We start from the raw sequence: 20,931 nt of genomic DNA, 5'->3' as shown, positions 1-20,931 counted from the left end.
CAGTTGGTAATGTCCTGAATGCTTTGACACATTCAACCACACGAGGGCACTGAAGACATTTTAGCAAGGTAGGTGAGAACATACGCTTTTGTGACAGGTAAGGATGAAGCAGTACTTTGTGTCATGCAAATCCAATAAATACATGCCTGCGTTTTGACCTTAATGCTGTTTCACTATTTTGGGTTGTGGATATTTGGGCGCACCAGCAGGTATAGCATATCTTAAGTTCTGTGTATCACTTCTGTGAAGACTTCCGATAGTGGATGACCAGCGGATGGTCTTTTCAAGGTTGCCCGAAGAGTTTACAGCCGCTTTTAGTGCAGATAATGTTATGTAAACTTCGTAGTTTTTGTCTTGGTTACTTTAAAATGCAATGTAATTTTTCTTTATTGATTAACAATTAACTAAACCAGAGGAGATTTCGTCAAAGTTCACAATGTCACAGAAAGCGTGAACAGGATTTTTTAATATCTTCTGGCTTGCTAAATGTTTGCACATGGACAGCTTTTTGGCATTCTATAAAGATTTACCAATACAGCTTAATAGTTCCCCTTTACAGCTTTTATTTACCCATTTCATGCAAGGTGAATCAATATGCATGATGTTACGTTTCGCCTACGACACGCGGTATAGCCGGCGCGGATGCAACGGACGCCGGGGCTTCGTTCAAAGCGGCGGACATTTTGGCCCGTTCAGCGCTGCCGCAACGCCTCCCCGCCAAGCGCGTCCAGGCATGTTTCAATGCCACGTGTATTCGTGTGTGCGTGTGTATGTGTGTGCATGTTGGTGCCCACGCTTGTCAAGGCGCGGCAGCCGGGGAGAGGAGCTCCCCAAGTGTGAAGCGAGGAGGTCTGACCGGCGCCGGCCCGGCGGATGCGTCACCTTCTAGTCTCGACGTGCCCGAGCGCCGCCGTCACGTGGCCTCATCCAGAGACGTTCCTTCTTGCCCGCGACTGCGAGAGTATAAAAGCAGCTGCCCCCGGACGCCAAGAGAGTGGCTCCGATTTCATCCTTCGAGTGACGTGCTCTCCGTCTCTCCACTTCGGTCGACATGACCGGCCGCTCTTTTGCGATGCTAGAATAAACAAGTTGTTCTGTTAGCAGTCGACTCATCCTTTGCCAGCACCTTCGGATGCTTCCAGTTGTGCCCCAGGCCGCCAGGCCAACGCTACCCTTGGGGCTTGCGACCCATTTGCAACAACTGGTTGCCAGCGGTGAGATCGCGACAACGGAGGCCAGAAGCGAAGATATGCGGTTGACTGTATGCTGAGCAGCACAACGACCATCCGGGAGCAGTGCAACGAGCCCTGTGTGATGACTGGTTGCCTGCAGCGGAACGACTGCGCTGAATTCTTGGCTGCGAGGTTTGGTGAGTGCGGGACTTTCTTCTTCCGAGTTTTGCCAGGCTTTTGTTAGTGTCAGAAACAGAGCTGGTAATTGTGGTTGTCGTTGCTGCCGGGTTAGTTTGCGGCAAGACAATAGTAGGCAGTAGAGGAAGCAGCATTCAGAGTAGCCATGGATTGGAAGTCGTAGCGCAAACCGAAATTGCTGGAGCTTGCAAGAGAGTTGGGTCTGGATGTCTCAGACAAACTCAGAAAACCAGAACTGCTAAGGGCTATTCTTGAGTTAGAAGCTGAGGATGACGAGCTGTCGGAATGCCTTGAGACCATTGAGGAGAGGGAGACGGCAAAAAGACAGGAGCGCGAACTTAAAGAGCAAAAAGAGAAAGATGAGCGCGAACGTAAAGAAGAGCGCGACCGTCAACACGCTTTGGAAATGAAGCGTCTCGAGATAGAGATGGAACGTGCTCGTAATGGAAGTCAGGCACACGGTGCAGGAGAACGAGTATCGTTCAAAATGACTGACCTGATGCGGCCGTTTAAGCTTGGAGAGGACATTGGTTTGTTCCTGGTTAACTTTGAGCGAACGTGCGAGAAGCAGGGGTTCTCTCGGGAAACGTGGCCACAGCGCTTGCTCACTTTGTTACCCGGCGAGGCAGCCGACGTAGTCGCTCGCTTGAAGAGAGGAGGCAGAGGATTTCGACAAAGTGAAATCGAGTCTGCTAAAAAAGTACAGGCTGTCAGCGGAGGCGTTCCGTCGGAAGTTTCGGGAAAATGAGAAAGGCAGAAGTGAGTCATATACAGAGTTTGCCTACAGGCTAATGTCAAACATGCAGGAGTGGTTCAAAGAAGAGAAAGCGTTTGGTGACCACGAGAAAGTTCTGCAGTGTTTCGGGCTGGAACAGTTTTATAGTCGGTTACCTGAGAACGTGCGGTACTGGGTCTTGGATAGGCCAGACGTTAGTACGGTGGCTAGAGCCGCTGAGCTAGCCGAGGAGATTGTGACGCGTCGGGCTCGCGGAGCTAAGGACGGTCAAAAGGGTGAATTTGGCTCCAAGTTTGAGAGGCCGAAGTTCACGCCCATGAGAGCAAAGGGGGACACACGTAGTGCGGATGCGAGTGAAAGCAGTCCGACCGAACGTAAGGAGACGGCGGCAACCGAAGCCGAACGCAGAAAGCGGTTCGAGGCGAGGCAAGCGCGCGTGTGTTATACGTGTCAGAAGCCGGGTCACTTTTCGGCGCAGTGTCCAGAAACAAAAACAAAAGTCGTGTTTTTGTCATTATGCAGCACTGACGAGAACATGAAGCTTCTCGAGCCTTACATGCGAGACCTCCTCGTGAACGGGAAAGAGTGCCGAGTGCTTCGCGATTCCGCAGCTACAATGGATGTAGTTCACCCTTCTTACGTAGAACCCGATATGTTCACGGGCGAGTGTGCATGGATCAAGCAAGCCGTGGACGCTCATAGCGTGTGTCTGCCCGTAGCAAAAGTGCTTATTGAAGGACCTTTCGGAGCGCTTGAGACGGAAGCCGCAGTGTCATCTATGCTGCCCCCCCAGTACCCGTACCTATTTTCGAACAGGTCCGATCACCTCCTGCGCGAAAAGGGGCTTTTGTTTGGTGGGGCTAGCGTTCAGGCCTTAACCAGATCGAAGGTTCGGGAGCTCGCTGCAAAGGCGGTAGTTGCGGGGCCGACGTTGTCGAACAATGAGAAAGGGTCAGAGGCGCAGCAAGCTGATATTCTGAGCACGTCCGAACTGAATACAATTGAGCCTGTAGCGTTGAAGGCACCAGATACTGGAGAGGAAATGCCCGACACGGGAAAGTTAAGAGCTATCTGCAGATTTGCTCATCGCGCCTACGTCAGACGGACTTAATAGGTTGCTAAAGGTCAGCAGGGCGGCTTTGATAGCCGAGCAAAAAAAGGATGGCAGCCTAGAAAACATACGCTGCATTGTCAAGGAAGGTATCGCCAAGAAAAATGCTCGTTTTGTGGAAAGAGGTGGGGTCCTGTACCGGAAGTATTTAGACCGCAGGGGAGTGGAGTTCGATCAGCTGATCGTGCCTCAGTGCTACCGTCAGGATCTGTTGCGCTTGTCGCATGGGGGTTCGTGGTCCGGACACCTAGGAGTTAAGAAAACTAAGGACCGTCTCTTGCAAGAGTACTATTGGCCAGGGTGTTTTCGTGACGCAGAACACTTTGTGAGGACATGTGACACCTGTCAGCGGGTGGGCAAACCAGGGGACAAATCGAGGGCGCCGTTGAAGTTGGTACCTATCATTACGGAGCCTTTTAGACGGCTCGTTATTGATACAGTGGGACCTCTGCCGGTAACAACCACGGGGTACAGACACATTTTGACTGTGATCTGCCCAGCGACAAAGTTCCCTGAAGCAGTGCCGCTTAAAGAACTCAGCTAAGTTGAGATAGTCAATGCACTGCTGTCGATATTTGCGCGAGTTGGTTTTCCTGCGGAAATCCAATCAGATCAGGGCACAGTGTTTACTAGTGCTTTGACGACAGCCTTTCTCGAAAGGTGTGGGGTAAAGCTGTTACACAGCTCAGTGTACCACCCACAGTCGAATTCCGTTGAGAAGCTCCACTCCGTCATGAAGCGCGTGTTGAGAGCATTGTGGTTTCAACAACAAACTGACTGGGAGCTGTGTCTGCCTGGGGTGATGTTTGCATCGAGGACCGCGCCGCATGGGGCTACGGGGTTTTCGCCAGCTGAGCTAGTGTATGGTCGCTCGCTGCGATCTCCGCTTCGCATGCTTCGAGACGGATCACTGCCCTCTCCAATGGTTGCAGACCATCTCTTCCAAAAATGGCCGCCTCCTGCGCTGGAGCCTCGCTTTGCAACAATATTCCTTTGAGGTGCGTTACAAAATGGGGAGTCTCAACGGTAACGCCGATGGCTTAAGTCGAAGCCCCTAACGTAGGAATCAGCCTCAAAGTTATTTGTTACTGATGTTTTTCTTCCCGAGGCAGGATTTTTAACATATTGCTTTTGTTTAGTGTTTCAAAGTGATGACGTGCTTTCTAGTGCAATTTTACAATTTGTGGATGTGTTCTGGGTGCTGCTAGACTACTGTAAGGAACTAGGCAGTAGTATAAAAGGGGAAAGAGCCTGGCATGGCTTAGTGAGGGTTGTGTCGTGCTTGCTGACTGAGCGGTTGAGTTTCGGCGTAGTTCTAACGCTTGCAGGGAACGAGAAAAATGGCAACTCTCCCGAAGTCACTTCGCAGTGTCCTGGGTGAACCTGAACGTGAGAACGAGGCCTTCTCTGTGCGCTGCACTCAAGAAACGCCGAGGGACCACCGACTTCGGTTATGAGCATCATCGAGCGACATCCCTCCGGACAGCGGATGCAGTCCCCTGACCATCGGGATCTCCTTCCCCCGGCGGGGCGGTCTGTTACGTTTCGCCTACAACGCGCGGTATAGCCGGCGCGGATGCAACGGACGCCGGGGCTTCGTTCAAAGCGGCGGACATTTTGGCCCGTTCAGCGCTGCCGCAACGCCTCCCCGCCAAGCGCGTCCAGGCATGTTTCAATGCCACGTGTATTCGTGTGTGCATGTGTATGTGTGTGCATGTTGGTGCCCACGCTTGTCAAGGCGCGGCAGCCGGGGAGAGGAGCTCCCCAAGTGTGAAGCGAGGAGGTCTGACCGGCGCCAGCCCGGCGGATGCGTCACCTTCTAGTCTCGACGTGCCCGAGCGCCGCCGTCACGTGGCCTCATCCAGAGACGTTCCTTCTTGCCCGCGACTGCGAGAGTATAAAAGCAGCTGCCCCCGGACGCCAAGAGGCTCCGATTTCATCCTTCGAGTGACGTGCTCTCCCGTCTCTCCACTTCGGTCGACATGACCGGCCGCTCTTTTGCGATGCTAGAATAAACAAGTTGTTCTGTTAGCAGTCGACTCATCCTTTGCCAGCACCTTCGGATGCTTCCAGTTGTGCCCCAGGCCGCCAGGCCAACGCTACCCTTGGGGCTTGCGACCCAGATGCAACAATGACCACTTATCACAAACTTGCAGCACTATGACGAGTGCTGGTGCAATCTTTTACTATGACAAGATGCCTGCCATCAACATCAAGTGCAGGTTAGTGCAGCTGCTTCACACAGCTACCCCAAAAGTTCATTTTGGTCTATTTTACCAAGTTCCATCCTTACTTGACAAAATCAAGCAAGGATTGAAATTGATTAGCCAAAAATGTCTGCAAAAATACAATACTCAAGATATTATGCATGGACGGTGTGCCTCACAATTTTGTGGAAAACACAGCATTGCATTGTTAATTGCATTGGAAAATACAATATGTGAAAATTTTGTGCACTCGTGTAACGATTTCACAGACACGACTGAATACTACTCTAACGGAGTGGGCATGGCTGAATGGTCAAGCATTCACACAAGCTGGAAGGACCTGCACATCGTTGATGTAAACGTTTTCTATTGCCACTGCTTGAATAGAGCAGTAATCTTAACCAGTAGGTGAGTATAAAACCATTGTTAAGTTAACAAGCCATGAATATCTGGGCAATAATACAGCACTTTTACAGCCATCGGACTACATTCACTATGGCTGATTACAGGGTAAGACAATGACACACTGTTAAATGCACTTTATTTTGGGTATGACTGCAATGTTTTCATTGAGTGAATTGCAGGAATGAAACTGTACAAATGACTATACAGACTTCAGCATGTTCATATTTACACTACCATGATAGTTCTCAGTTTCACTTCTTGATGAGCACATTTACAAGACAGTTCAAGGCGAACAGACTGCAACTCTGACAGCGCTGTCAAAATTTAAAATGGTGAAGCATGAAGGGGCTGGTTTTGGACATTTGGAACGACTGTTGTCGGATCCGGTTGCTTCAGCACCTTTCTGCAGCACATAGTGCAGCCTCACTTATGTCACTGAACACAGGAACCCCAGCTCGTGTCGCCAAGTCCGAGAGGTACATCCGTCCACGGTTGTAGTCCTTAACTGCCAGTTCAGAGAGCTACATCAGAAGAAAAGAAAGCATTGCATACACCCTGCATATGTAGATGCAAACATGCGCCACAAGCACATTCTTTCATTTTTAGATTTGGCTGAGTGATGAGGTTTAACCATTCCAAAGCTACACCAGATTATGAAGGACATCATAAGAGAAAGTTAGTTCTTGCCACCTGGGCTTACTCAAACATGCAATGAAATGTCAATACACTGGCATCTTTTGCACTTCTCCACTATGTGAATGAGAGTGCAACTGTGAACTGAAACCATGATCTTATACTCACTCAGCGATCTAATTCTGGAGTGTTACATGCCAAAACCACGATCCAATTTTTAGGCATGCCATAGTGTGGGGGGGGGGGGAAGGAGGGGGAGCTCTGGATTAAATACCACCTGGAGTTCCTTAATGAGCACTCAATGCACGGTACGCGAGCGTTTTTGAATTCCACCTCAATCGCAATGCAGCCACTGTGGCTGGGATCGAACCCATGTCCCCCAGCTCAGCGCGCAACACCATAGTACTCGCTCAGCAGCAAAATGCTATAGGCTGAGCCTTGAAGTTTGACCACATCAATTAGCTCAATATTTAAACCAAGCTTAAAGCAGTATGTACTTTGGATGTGTCCAGACAGTACGTGCTTGAGATAAAAGGCCAATTACCTTTTCTCCATCAATGACCACATCACTTTCCAGGTACTGAATACAAAGGACGACGTTGCAGCCTTGGCCAACATAGTGCACAGCCTGGCGAAAACAAGCAACTCTCATTAGAATTCGCAACACCAGTCAATTCAAACTTGCTAATAAACTGCTGCAGGCTACACATTATCGTCACTGTATGTACACATACCAAAGTGTGGCAAATGACAATATATATTACCAAAAAGGTTATGTCAGCATATCATCAAATAATATGAGGACTTTGATATAATTATATACTATTCGAGCCTCAAAACAAACAAGCTGCTCAACCATTGAGCAGAAGTCACAACAACGAGAATGTGCACTAATTCCTGCTACTTTTACTGCCTGCAGGTTCTTATAAGCCGCTGCCTCGTTTCTGTGTGATTCCCGCCATCTGCGCCCTGTGCAGTTCATATATCGTCGAGTCATCTGTACAATCATCTGGCACGTGCTTCACCTCCCTGGACCATGCTGCGCTTGTGCTACTTTGGCACGGAGAGGATATAAATGGATCCACTGTGGCTCCAGCTTCATTGAGCAGCAGTCGCAACAAAGAGAACGTACGCTAATTCCTGCTACTTCTACTGCCTGCAGACATTTACCTTGCTCTAGGACCATAACTGTCAATGGGCACGACATTCCTGCCTCCACTTGTGTTTCTTTCCTCGGCATCAAATTAGATCCCCACCTTAAGTTTACTAACCACATTGCACACATCAAACGAAAAACAGCATTTGGCATTATAGCACTACTCAAATCACGTGCATTTTTTCCAAAGAAGCATTATTATCGTTATACTTCTCTTTCACTCATAGTCATATCATTTATGGTATCGCTGCTTGGGGTAATACTTATTGTCATTTTTCCTGTATTCAGCATGTTCAAAATCAGGCTATTCGCACTATAACGCAAAGCCATTTTTTCTGTAACGCCTCTTCACAATGTACAAACCACATTCTTCAAGTTACTGATTTATTTAACTATCATTTAGCGATATTATTTTTCAAATTACTAACTCAACAAGTTTCTTACAACTTCGTTAGTTCTGATCTCATTTTTAATCCTAATAACACAAGGTTTGCAGCAGAAGGAAATTTCCTGTTGCCTTTATTTCATACTAATTACAGAAAGATAGCTTCCTTTTTTTGCGCGCTTAAACTTTGGAACAGTCTGCCATATTCCATCAAGCTGTCATCTACCTTGTACTCTTTCAAATACGAACTCAAGAATTATTTGCTGTCTATTTAATTTCCTATAATGTTATTTTGCTAATTAGTAGCTGAGTAATTACCATTGATTGTGCATCTTTCCTCTTTTTTTTAATGTCATCACTCAGTTTATTGGTTATATTTTGCCTATTTCATATTTTGTTTCTCTGCTCTGTATTCCGCTTTATTTTTTTATATAACTTCAAATCCAAGGGTCCCGGTGCAGTCTCTGAATTTGGGACCCCTGTCTGTACACCATTTCTTGTAACCAATTGTTATGAACAAATAATAAACTGAAACTGAACTGAAACTGAAGTCATGCTTTCCATTAAAACATTGCTATACTGAGAATTAAGTTACATCGAGGTTACAGTGGTGTGATGTTTCAGTGGTGATGTTTCAGTGGTGCAAACAAACACACAACCACCTACTGGAGCACTTCTGGTGGTCAAAGCTAGTTTGCAGTTATGAAATTCCTCATGGAACTCTGCGACAATAACTTAATTTTCAAGCAGAACAGCCATAGTTTTGTATAAGTGTAACGTATGATAAGGCACAGATGTATACAGGGTCACACCTAGTGCTCAAAATTAGTGTTGGTTGGTGGCATCATCAGAGATAGAGTTCCTTCTCTTGCTTGTTTACAGCGCTGCAGTGAAATATTGTAGTACTCTAGCAACGAGGAGGGGGATGAAATGTACACTCCTGTGACGACTGGCACCAATAAAACAATGGTTCCTTTTTGGTACCACTCGCAATAGCAAAAAACAAAAAGGGTCTTTCTCAGTGCCACTAAAAGTAGCAAAATGCCACAACGTGGAGCACATTTTCTATGCCTTTGTGCCGTGGCATCACCCTATGTTGGCGTGTCCACGTCACGCCGCACAATAATTAAGCTCTTATTGCTAGTAAAATGCATATTATGTCTATTTTGTCTGACCGCAGCACAGTAAACATCTCTGACTGCAGTTATGTGTTTACTAAGCAGTGTAATATAAGTCGCCAGAAAACGCCACATCAAAAGTGCAATGGAAATATATTTTACGTAGTTGCTGGTACAAAATGTAGTTCCTTTGTACAGCCCGCAGCAAAAATTAAGCAAATTTTTGACAGCACACATCACACAACAGGTTTTTCAAGTTGCTGCAGTGCTCAGACAATTTTAATATTGGATTGACAGATGGAGCAGCCTGCGTGCATCTGCTGGCAATGACAAGATCTAACACAGAAATGTGCGTGCAAATGACCACGTCCATGCCAGAGGCCACTTAAGAGACTAAGACTCTAATTGAGAAAGCAAAGTTCACTAACCACTAGCATTTCGGCTACACAGCGTGCAGTTTTGGTGATGACGAAGAGCAAAACTTGAGCACTGTTGATGATGTGCATTTCAAGTGGGCTCAGGCGAGCATTCCAAGGGGAGCGAAATGGGATGGAATGTGTCAGTCCATGTTTCCTGCACATGACCAAGAAAAATATGAAAGAAATTTGATAACATACACCAAAAACAACAAAACGAAAGCAATTAGCTTGTAATGAGAAGCCAGATGTTTGGGAGCTGAAGGTGTTCATCCAGCATTAAAAAATGGCAGTATTTCTTGGCATGAACACAGGCTACATAAGCATGAGCAGAAATGCTGCAAGTGCACAATGAAAAAAAAAAAAGGGTATATTTTTATCGTAAGAAAACCAGCAAAAATTCTAGCAAAATTCTTAGAGCATGACGAAGTTTTCTGATGGGCATCTAATGTCTAAATGTTTTGTTTTGTCGCTATTACTGTATATTTGGAATAACAAGGCGAGAAGATGCGGACAAAAGAAAAGAAAAAAATGTATGTGAGTTGCCACAAGCACTTATGTCATCCAATCCTTTATTTTATGCATAACATTACACTAGTATTATTCCAAATATGTAGCTATACCAACTTGCCCTGGTGACAGTATTACTGCACCACTAACATCCCATTAAAATTTAAGCTGTCTAAATGTGATAAACACAGCCAACCGACTAAATGCAATAGAGAAGCATACCGTATAGACTCGCGTAAGGACTGCACTTATCTTTCAAAATTTTGTTAAGGTGCGGCCCTTACATGGGACTGAACCTCTTGGTCATAATGGTGTCGGCACAACTGGTGACTACTGTACACCCCAGATACCCGAATGTACCATTGCATCAGAGGTCAACGCGCAGCTCTCGCCATCTAGTAGGAGCACACGGAAGCATGCGGCGCATGAAAATTTGCCGATGCACTTGCGTGGCATCTGGGCACGAAATGCGACTGCTCCTCCAAAGGAAATTTGTTTTTTTCCACATTTTGGGCTGCCAAGTTGGGGGCGCGGCCCTTATACAAGTCTATGCAGTACCTTTCCAGCACTATACACGACACGTGGGCAACTTTTTTTCACTATGAAGGAAACGGTTCTGTCCATATTTTACAATGCGATAAACAGAAAACATACCTAACTGTTTTATTACTACACTATGTCACTCAAAAAGAGATGTGATATCTGCATGTCATTCAAGACATTTCATTTTTAGTCTGCTCTTGTAAGTTTTGACATCACAAAAGCGAAATCGTGCCTGCAATTTCTGTTGCCCGTTCATCATCTAGCTGACTTGACATACCGCTAAAGATTGATGACAAAATTGAGCTACAAATGGCTGTTGAAAAGGACGAAGCAAATGGTGTTCAATGCTTACAGCAATTTAAACATTGCTGCCTCCATGAAACTAAAGTTAAGTAAGGTCAGGGAAACTGAAAGAGGTACCAAGCTTGCCCAGACTAATTAGCTCTACCCCCATAACATTGCAATTTAGAGCCAGAAAAAGTGGTCCACAAATATTCTTCATGTAGGTCACAGCGTGCATTGTCAGTCATTGTATGAGTGTGCACTTTGTATTCTGCACATTTATACTCTTAATACCCACAGAAAAACAGTTGTAGGGCTCAACAAGCACGTTAGGCTAGAGGAACGTAAAAGAAACAAAAATATTCTTAGAGCACCAAAATGAGTGCAATGACATGGACCCTTCAACAATTATAATTTTGTGGTGCTGCTGTATCAACAGATCATAGTTCAAGATATGATACAGTATTACACTGACAGTGCAATGCCACAATAAATAGTTATTCAAATTTTTATAGTAAAGTGCCATTTGAAGGTGTGCATTATACTGCTTCACAAATGCAGCACACTGCAGTCTACATGATGTCACCACAGTCAAATTGTTTTAATACAGTGTCTGCTCTTTCTTAGGCAACATGGTATAGCCACTGACTGATTACAGTAGAACCTCGGTGATATGATCCTGTTATGACGATTTCACAGTGCCAACGTTCACAATCGAGGACATAAAAAATTACCAAGTAAAGCTACACTTCCTTTTTGCCGGTTTATATGTTCCCAGAAAACACAATCTTTCGGCACCAGTGTTCAGTACATTGCCAAACTGCAATCATATGATACGTTTTCCAGCTGCTACATCCCATGTAAACAAGAAAAGGTGCGAGGCACGCGCAATCGATAACAGTAGCCGCCCACCGCAGCAGCTTCCCTGCAATACTCACCCTTCCATCTCGTGTGAGAACACCGGCGTGCACTCAAGTTTTGTTTTCCAATACGAGCAAATCTCCTCGGGGTCATTACACGCCACAGTCACAGCTATCGCCGCCAACCCTGTCGCAATAAGCATCTTCACCCATCTTTTCACAGCACGTGGAGCGTGGTGCCATTGAAAGCGTACTGCATGTTTTTTTAATAAGCGATAACCCAAATGTGCCATCATTCCCTGCTGCAGGCGGTGCAAAGTGAGTGTTGTGTTTCACTCTGGCGGCATCGTATTCCAGGATGGTCCACCAGCTCGATTTCGTTTCAGTTTCATGTCACAGTTTTAAGGGCCCCTTACCAGTTCTGACGATTTTGAGCTGACAAGCGCAGAGCATACATTGCGCGTTCCCGATCATGGCTGTAAAGTAATACAACGCTACGTGCTGCAAAAAGATACGAAATTTCAAACTGAACGCCGTTTTTCCTTCTCCTTCTGGCCGCCGCGCTCCAAGCCAGACGGTGGCGTAGTTGTGCCCTGCGCCTACGTAGTCGGGACCGCAGTGTGACACCGCTCGTGGTGACATGCGACTTTGAGAATTATTCAAGACATCATCTGTTATCTGTGCGATCTGTTGCTTCAATTGACGAATTGAAGTTTAGAGAAATAATAGAACACACAAATAGAATGTCTGCACGTTTTTTGTTTTACTTCACACCGAAGCAAGACAGATGTACTTCTGCTTCATCTGCTTGTTCCCACGGTCGTGCAGTCACGTGCACAGGTACAGAAACTATGCCATTTTCTAACGTGTTCCAGTGCGTGATCATGCTCTACGATCCACTTGTTGTGCCTCAGTAATCGTGTAGCACTGATTTATACTGCTGGTCATGTTTCCTTGTGCACAGCGCGCAAAATCGTGCGCTGTGCGAACAAGACAACAGCTTGTGCGCGAGGCCGTTGGCGGAAATGTGTAGCGTCAAAAAAAAAAAAAAAAAAAGCGAGGAGCAAAAAAATTAAGGTGGGGCCTGTGACGTATGCGTCACGCGACCCTGAAGGTCATGTATGGGAGAACGCAGGGAAGGAATTTCGCTGGCGTAGGCTAGATGGGGCGAGTGGAGAAAGTGTCTTGCTTGGCAGTGGAGCCCACCTATTGAAATCATGGGTTCGCAGCACTGAAATATTTCTATCTCGGCTATTAATGAGCAGATTTGAAACATTTTTGTGGCAGAACGCTCCCTAGAGGACATGTAGCCACTTCCAGCGTATAACCAAAATTTGCTATGGGGCCTGGTGAGGGGCCCTTTAATACACTACACAATACGAAAACAACAACGTGCATCTCGGGTCGCTCAGGCCCCACTAGCACAATACGTGTTGGTGCCTTGTGCTGCAACGATTCACACCAAGTGGGCACATGGAAACTTCCTGGGAAAATGTCCCACTTGAGCGAGCTGCCAACCCAGGCCAAATTCAAAGAATGCAAACATATGCATGCTGAAGCCACAAAAACAACAATGCGTGTCTCGAGCCGCTCAGTCCCCACCAGCTCAGCATGCATCGTCTTGCGCTGCAACGATTTGCAGAATGCTTCACATTCCGTAGCTGTCAACTACAGTTGAGTATGCAAATTTGTCAGCGACTTCAGATCGTACGTTGTCTCAGTTAATAAATTTTTCCCGCATTTTGTTTTCTCCAAAACGTGTGAACGAGGTTCTACTGTATTCAGACACAGATAAATCGGACATGCTCAATTATTCGGACAGGTTCACAGCACTGCCACTCACCACATTGATACAATGTACCGTATTTACTCGCATAATGATCGCACTCGCGAAATGATTGCACCCCTGAATTTTGTCGTCAAAATTAGATTTTTTTCTTTCTCATGTAATGATCGCACCGCGAACTTGTTGCAGAGACATGTCATGTGCCAAGTCTAGCTAATGATGATCGCGCATACGATCTGCCGAATGCTGTAGAATGCTACACGAACGACTCAAGACATACCAAGTGGTCTGCGTGCACCAAACATTCTTAAGCAGATGCCCCATTTTATTCCTTTCATCACTTTCCCCACTTCCATGAAAAAGAAAAAGCTACAACCAAACTTGCCTCGGCTTTATTATTTGTAGGCTTCATAGTAGTTTTGGTCAACAACAACAACAACAAGAACAACAAAAAAGGCGTCTTTCGATTCTTCTCGTCTGCACTCATGGGCACGCAACAAATCGCGAGCGGCAAATACAGTGGCCACGTTTACACAGATACGTTAGAAGTGTACCCTATTCATTCGCCAATGCTTGTAACGCAGCTAAGATATTCGCCCACCCTTAGCAGAAACGTGCCGTATTAGGATAGTAGTGAAGACAAATACCGCGGTTTCCGCAGCATGGCCGCTATGTGTTTCTATGTCACTGGCAGCTAAGCGCGCCCATCTGTTTCTGTCCCCTCAAAGCAGACATGGCTATGTTATTGTCGTAAACTTGCCGATATTAACAATATTATTCATTACTGATACGGAAGAAACTGTTAAAACGTGCGTAATGTACTCACAAGAAGAAAAAAATCGCGTTCAGCACGTTCGGCTTGCTCCGCCGCCCGCCCGCCATATTTGTTTTGGTGGCCCGCACTGTTACAGTGGCAGCTGCCTGCTTGTTGACCTGTTGTCATCCCGCAGCAAACGCGGAATAAAAAAAATATATATTTTCGCGGGAAATTTAACCCGTGTAATGATCGCACCCCTGAATTTGCGTCAATATTTCTGACAAAAAAAGTGCGATCATTATGCGAGTAAATACGGTATATGAACAACACAAACTTCAGACACATTACCATGTGCCATTCGATAATTTGGCGACTGAGTTGAGCAGAAAGAGCAAAGTTTTTGTTTTGATATGTCGCCGGTGCCGCCTCAAAACCGAAAGCAGCGAAGCTTTGTCCAACAGTCATTATGCTGCACAGTGACTGCTGCAAAGAAACCTGCGATCATTCGGCTGTCGGAATGCAGTCAACCTCTGTTAAAGTTGCCAGGAGATTTTGACCACCTGTGGCTCTTTAACTTGCACTCTGGTACACAAGCGTTTTTGAATTCCGCCTCCATTAAGATGTGGCCGGGATCGAGCTCGCAACCTCACGCTCAGCAGTGTGACACCACAGCCACTGAGCCACCGCAGTAGGTCAAAACATAGACTGACCAGGTTGCATATAAGCATATGTGTGCAGGAACAAGTTGACAAGCTGTTTTTGGCTACTTGGGAAATTAAGTGACTTAATTTCTTAAGAATCCAATATTTCAGGCTCCTGATTATTCTGACTTTAAGGCAGTCCCAACCAAGTCCAAATTATAGGTTGGCGACTGTGCTTGTGCACTAAATTTCCTTATTAGAATATTTACGTAGACAGGTTCAGCGTTACTGCCACAGCGTGGGTAACATTAGTAAAACAATGCGTGAAAAACCCTAGACAGGTGCAACAAATAGCCTTCAGCACACCACAGGGACAGAGCATGACTGCCTGCTTACTTGAGAAGTGGAATGGCAATCTCATCTCTCCAACTACAGTCTTTTGTGGAGCCTCCAAGGTAAACATGGCTCCAGTACGGTGGTAATGGGGCATCTGCTACTCCACCAGAAAGGGCCGACCTTGGAACAATGCGATCTGCATGAGGAAACCCATAAATGTATTGGTCAGCACCATGCACATCCTGTCTAATAACAGTGCAAATTGCTTGTATTGAAACACAAGCTTATATGCTACGTGCAACTAGCAGTTTACCCAACTTAAATTCATAATTTATTCTTGCTTACACTCCAAATATGCAGCATTTTTCATATATGCAATGCCACTTACAAATCAATCACTGTTACCCTCACTTGAATGAATTCAAATATAAATGCAGTCAGAATTACCCATCCCCATTAATACTTTTAAATCAATACTATTTGTAAAGTCTTAATTGGAGAAAATATGTTTTCCTCTTCATACTAGGAAAACGTGTAAAATTCATAATGGCTTGTGGCAGAACTGTTTGTACAATTCAAATCCAAATTTGTAACAGTTATCTGGAGATTGTATAATAGGTCTAGGCAACAATGTGCAAATATTTGCCAATACAAATGTTACCTAGCTAACCACACTTAGCACACTGAATGCTTGTGCTGTTGAACTAGCAGTGTTTAGAAGAAGTGTTGAGAAAAAGCGACATATTCAGTTCACACGAGTGCACTTTCTGTCAAAAAGAGACGAGACCAATGCACACTTTTACAAAAGAATACGCGTGAAAAGAGAATGCTAGTGATAAACAAAAACACTAGATATCACAGATACTGCAGTGCCTTTTTGTTCTCAACTTCAAGCCCTTTAACTTCATTTAGTATGCACATGGAATGCACTTAATATATAAATATAGGCATTAAGGTGACCCATCAATATTCTTTAGTAGTAAGAATAGCTATTTCAAGATAACGCAGAGATCTCCAGTCAGTTACCATATTCACAACAACCACACCTTTCTTTTTCCAGGTACTCTGGAGAAAAGCTGGGGCACAGCTACATCGCAAATAAAAATGCCAGTTTTGTTCCATTATGTTGATAATTGTTCAATAAAGTGTGAGTTCATATTTACAAGAATAAGATACTCATGAATGCTGGCTCAAAGGGACCATTTAGCTTAAAAATTTCATCCATGTACTAACACAGGATGATGGCGACAGCTGTACATGGCTCAGCTGGATTCGGCGCTTCTTTTGCAGGAAGACACGCTTGGGCATGTCCATCTCGAAGAAAAACACTCCTCTCTGGACTGCTGCACGCGGATATGAAGCGCAACTGCTACTGCTGTCCTCCATGCTTTTGAGCAGGTGCTCACTGTTAACAATTCAAAGTTATTATGGCGATGACCAGAAAGTTCTTATTGGAAATCTCTCCAACTCTGTCAAATGGGTAAACTTACTGTCACTTTCAGTAAGTGTCGCTCGATGTTAGTGTCATTTGGAAGCTGTCACACAAGAGCGTAGCAACACTCACTGCAAAAAGTGTGTGATGATGACTGCATTCAACAGTGAGTGCATTCAAAAGTAATTATTCCAACCACGTCTGTTTCAATCAAGATAAAGGGAGGGGGGGTGCTTCTAATGTTTACAGCAAATAAGAAAACTGCCTAGTTGTGCAATGCATGCTGCTGCTGTTCAAGAAGTTTCTGTGAACACCACTTAAAGTGAGTGCTTCATAAAAAAAAAGCAACATTAATGACAACCTTCCAAATATTAATAATCATTTTAGGTATGTTTTGTAGCACTGACCATCACTGCCATCAATTCTGATGATACAGGGCTGCCAGAATGGCACTCTGCAAAGCATAGTGCACTTTCTCATAGTGACACTAAATTTGCCAATCTGACCAGGGCATTATACATTGATAATATAAAAATTTATAATTAAGTTTTGCTAACTTCATAGCAGGCAGTACGGATGTTGCACAAGTTCATACAGACCATACATTTTCAGTAATGGCTACTCTGGCTACTTGCGCTATGATGGTATGTGAATTGTGGCTGTTAGCATTTAGAAACCCAACAATGGTAGTGCAATGCATTTCAGAGAGAGCGTACCATATACTTGACTGAAGAGACGCTGGATGGAAGTTAGGAACTCTGTAAGCCAGATGCCATTTTTGGCCTGAAAAAGAAAGAAAAGAAGCTTAGCCAGTTTGGCTGACGTTTCGTAATGGTGAAACAAATGCCAAGATAAATCCTCACATTGCAGTATAGCACCACAGCATAAATGGGAGTCCTTACCTGATGCTTGAATTCTGACAGGATGAGGCAGAACTGATCAAATGTGACGGGAATATCGTCCATACCCCCTTCAACCACGGTGTCTGCCACAGTGGGCTGCTGGTTGCTTCTGAGTACCTCCAAACATTCTTGTGGGAGATCTCTTGCTGTTAGCACCTTGAATGCCATTTTAACCTAACAGAAGCAAAAACAAAAGTACATAAGGTTTTGAGTCCAAAAGAAACAAACTTTCTATGTAGCAAAGGCAGTGCTTGTAGATGCAGTAAGAGATTGCACACAGTGAAAGCTGCCTCAGCAGTATTCCACGATAGCTCAAACAGCTCCAGCAAGCCTTTATACCTCACAATATGCAAAGCAAGAGGCTGCATTTATCGTCTGGAAATGTCTCCCATGAACAGTAGTGATCAAAGAAATCTTGTGCATTATTGATAACCCTCTTTAATTACATGCATTTCTACTTTATAATACAGAGTGTGGAGATTAGGTGCAATGCTGGCAAGCCATTGTGTGATAGAAGGAGCATGGGACGGGGGCCAGAACAAGATAAGACATTATTGCAGCTAATTACAACAAAGCAAGATGCATTGAACAATGCACTTTTAAGTTTAAGAAGCAATGCTTACGTCTCTTATGCGAACTTTCCCGTCATCTGAAGAGAAGCTCTTGAATGCTTCTTGAACTTTCCTGTAAATGGTGAAAAAGTTGTGTTGCAATGCAAGTAAATAAGCATAACCAACAGGTTCTGAGACATTTACATGCAACCTATACTCGCGGACAACTTTCTGTGGAAATGAGGAAAAGCTACGGAGGCAATGCACGCACAAGTGAGAGCACTTCTGAAAAGAGTCCCGCATTTTCATCCATGTTAGTTTAAGCTGGGGAAGAGAAAATATAAACACCTTATTGGCAACAGTTAAACAAGATAAAACACACCACTGAATGTAAACGTTTACTTATTTTGCGGCTTTTCCTTTTCCGCGTCTGGGCAAACGCAAAACTGTCGCACATGGAATCTGTGTCGATTCAGCGTCCGTTTCGAGCCACCAAAAGCACTGTCAAACACTGGCAGACTACTTGGCATGGTAACACATGTGCAGAGGCTCCGCCCCCGTAGCTGTCCCTTCATTGCCACAGAAAGTTGTTTGTGAGTATAGAGTTTCCCAGACAGAAATAAAATGCAATGCCCGGCCATGTAACCATCATTCCCGACAAGGCAAAGACAGGTCAAAGTACATATAATGCTAATGCAATGAAAATATCAATACTACATATGCATTTGACAGAGAGAGAGAGAGAGAGAGAGAGAGAAGAAAAGTAATCCTTAACATGCAACACCAAATATTTTCAGTTATAGGGGAGGATGTCACAGTGAAACTGTGTTGCCTCAAAGCTGTTTTGTCTGATGCCTGTGAAAATGCAACTAGATATGTGACAATGCTTTCTTACAGCCAGACACTGCCAAATGGAACAAACTGTGGCATCAAGCACCACTGTGATGAAAGAGCCATTTTAAAAGAAAATCTAAAATGACTAAAATCATTTCAACACTTCAGGTCAGAAACTTTATTGCAGTCTATACTCTCCCAAACACATTGACATGAGCTTTTGGAAAGCTTTTGGCGCTGACTGCCACATAGCATTACATGCCTCTGCTATGGTCTCAAATTATTTTTACTCTTCCAAACTTCCCCGTCATGCAATTAGCCTATTTTATTCCTAGCGAGGTACTCATATCTTCCAATTTGATCCTACTGACTTCAAAGTAATAATGCCACTAATAAGGAAGTATTTTGCTGCCCTGTTTAACTTAACAGCTGACATGTTTTACAGCAGCAGCATTGGTATTTCATTTACACTGGGAAAATGGAAGGAATTAGAAATATTAAAGGACTGTGCTCGCACAGGGCTCCATGAACCACACAGAAATATTAGGCAACTATGCACAAAATTTTTTGAAGTGCCCATAAAGTGCCTGCAACATGCAACATACCTAACACATTACTTAAAATTTGTGTTAGTTCTGTCCTTGCCTAAGCCACCTAGCTTAAATAAATGCCTGAGTTGTACTTGCAAGCTTGGGTAGTCCATTATCATGATACTAACTGCTCATATTGCTTAACCTAATGGGACAACCATTTCCTGCATAATGAACCTTTTACAGTACTTATAGCAGATTGTACTTTATAAGGATTTGAACTGATTATGATGGTGAGATGGGCTGGCTGTACACACAGAGCCACGATAATTCAAATAAAGCAACTGAAGAACACTATGAAAACTGAAGAAAGCCAGGAAGAATGGTGCAAATTCTGCATGACATGAAGAAAAACCAGCCTGTGAAAAAAACCTGAGACAGTAGCCAAAAGGCTAATCTCGCACAACTGCACTGTGCAGGACTGTATCTGCACAAGGCACAATACGCAGATTTTAACTTCTGCTTCATGTGAATCTGCTTAATCTGTCTGAAGCACAAATAAAGCTTTAATGAAATAAGCTCTCAAGCAGCAATAAGCCTTTAAGCATTCTAGAATGGACTGCCACAATCCTGTCTTCAGTGGTTGGGCAGTGTGCTACACAGCACCGAAAGCATAACCTGGCAGTTAAAGCCAGGTTAACATAGCCTGGTTAAAGGTACGGTATTCAATATTACGCAGCCTGTGTGTCCATGTGGCTGCGTCTGCAGGCAAGCACCATCACCCAAGCCCCAGCATCTACTCTCAAATAGCGGTTTCTTTTTGCTCCGAAACACACTACTCTGGCACTCTGGACAGGGATGTGGCAATCTGTACCCAAGTGGGTGAATGTGCAGGGAAGGTATGCTCACAGGTACTTGTCACCAAGCGCAAGGTGTGGCACTTGGACAAGGTCCTGGCGGCCCTGGATATCCTGAGGCCAGAGATCTTCTTTGAGGCAGCGATTGGTCACCTCCAGGGCATCAGACATGCTCTGGAAGACGGGTATGCCACGCATCTCCACCAAGTCCCGCAAGTAGTTGCGGCCCTGCTGCAGGTCCCGGTACTCCTTCTCCGAGATAGGCTCACCCAGCACTAGGCTGCCTGGCGGTGACTGCTCAGTGAGGATCAGGATGAGCTTGCGCCGGGTGCCTGTGTGCACAGCCTCTCTTCAGCGCCATGCATCTGTCTACTAAGTTGATGCCGCACATAACCAGGCACAGAGAAGCTAAGTTTGCCAGCAACGTGTTTAGTAATACACTGCATGGTTGCCAAATCATTTGAATGAACAAATAAGTGAACCTTCAGCATATGTTTCTTGCTGTTGCATTAGACCATTTTGTCATTAAGAGCCACCAGCTATGGAAGCTTTCCCCATATAGTGCAATTTTGC

General features: G+C 44.9%; 1 protein-coding gene across 9 annotated transcripts in view; it reads right to left on the bottom strand.

Annotated features, from left to right (window-relative positions):
• Positions 1 to 5,948: 5,948 nt before the first annotated feature.
• The window catches only part of raw (NDT-like domain-containg protein raw), a 141,820-nt gene continuing 126,837 nt past the window's right edge, over positions 5,949 to 20,931 (bottom strand). For all 9 annotated transcript variants that reach the window (XM_055063724.1, XM_055063723.1, XM_055063725.1 and 6 more), the window contains 8 exons: positions 20,411 to 20,690; positions 18,210 to 18,270; positions 17,587 to 17,760; positions 17,401 to 17,467; positions 15,313 to 15,448; positions 9,550 to 9,694; positions 7,007 to 7,090; positions 5,949 to 6,350 (listed from right to left, as the gene is read on the bottom strand). In XM_055063724.1, coding sequence (XP_054919699.1) covers positions 6,222 to 6,350; positions 7,007 to 7,090; positions 9,550 to 9,694; positions 15,313 to 15,448; positions 17,401 to 17,467; positions 17,587 to 17,760; positions 18,210 to 18,270; positions 20,411 to 20,690 — 1,076 coding nt within the window. In that variant the 3' untranslated portion in view covers positions 5,949 to 6,221. The remainder of the gene's footprint in view (positions 6,351 to 7,006; positions 7,091 to 9,549; positions 9,695 to 15,312; positions 15,449 to 17,400; positions 17,468 to 17,586; positions 17,761 to 18,209; positions 18,271 to 20,410; positions 20,691 to 20,931) is intronic.

The sequence above is a fragment of the Dermacentor andersoni genome, chromosome 1 (genome assembly GCF_023375885.2).
Source record: "Dermacentor andersoni chromosome 1, qqDerAnde1_hic_scaffold, whole genome shotgun sequence".
In the NCBI taxonomy this organism is placed as follows: domain Eukaryota; kingdom Metazoa; phylum Arthropoda; class Arachnida; order Ixodida; family Ixodidae; genus Dermacentor; species Dermacentor andersoni.
Note: the sequence above shows the minus strand (reverse complement) of the source record. Positions and strands in the feature narration are given on the sequence as shown.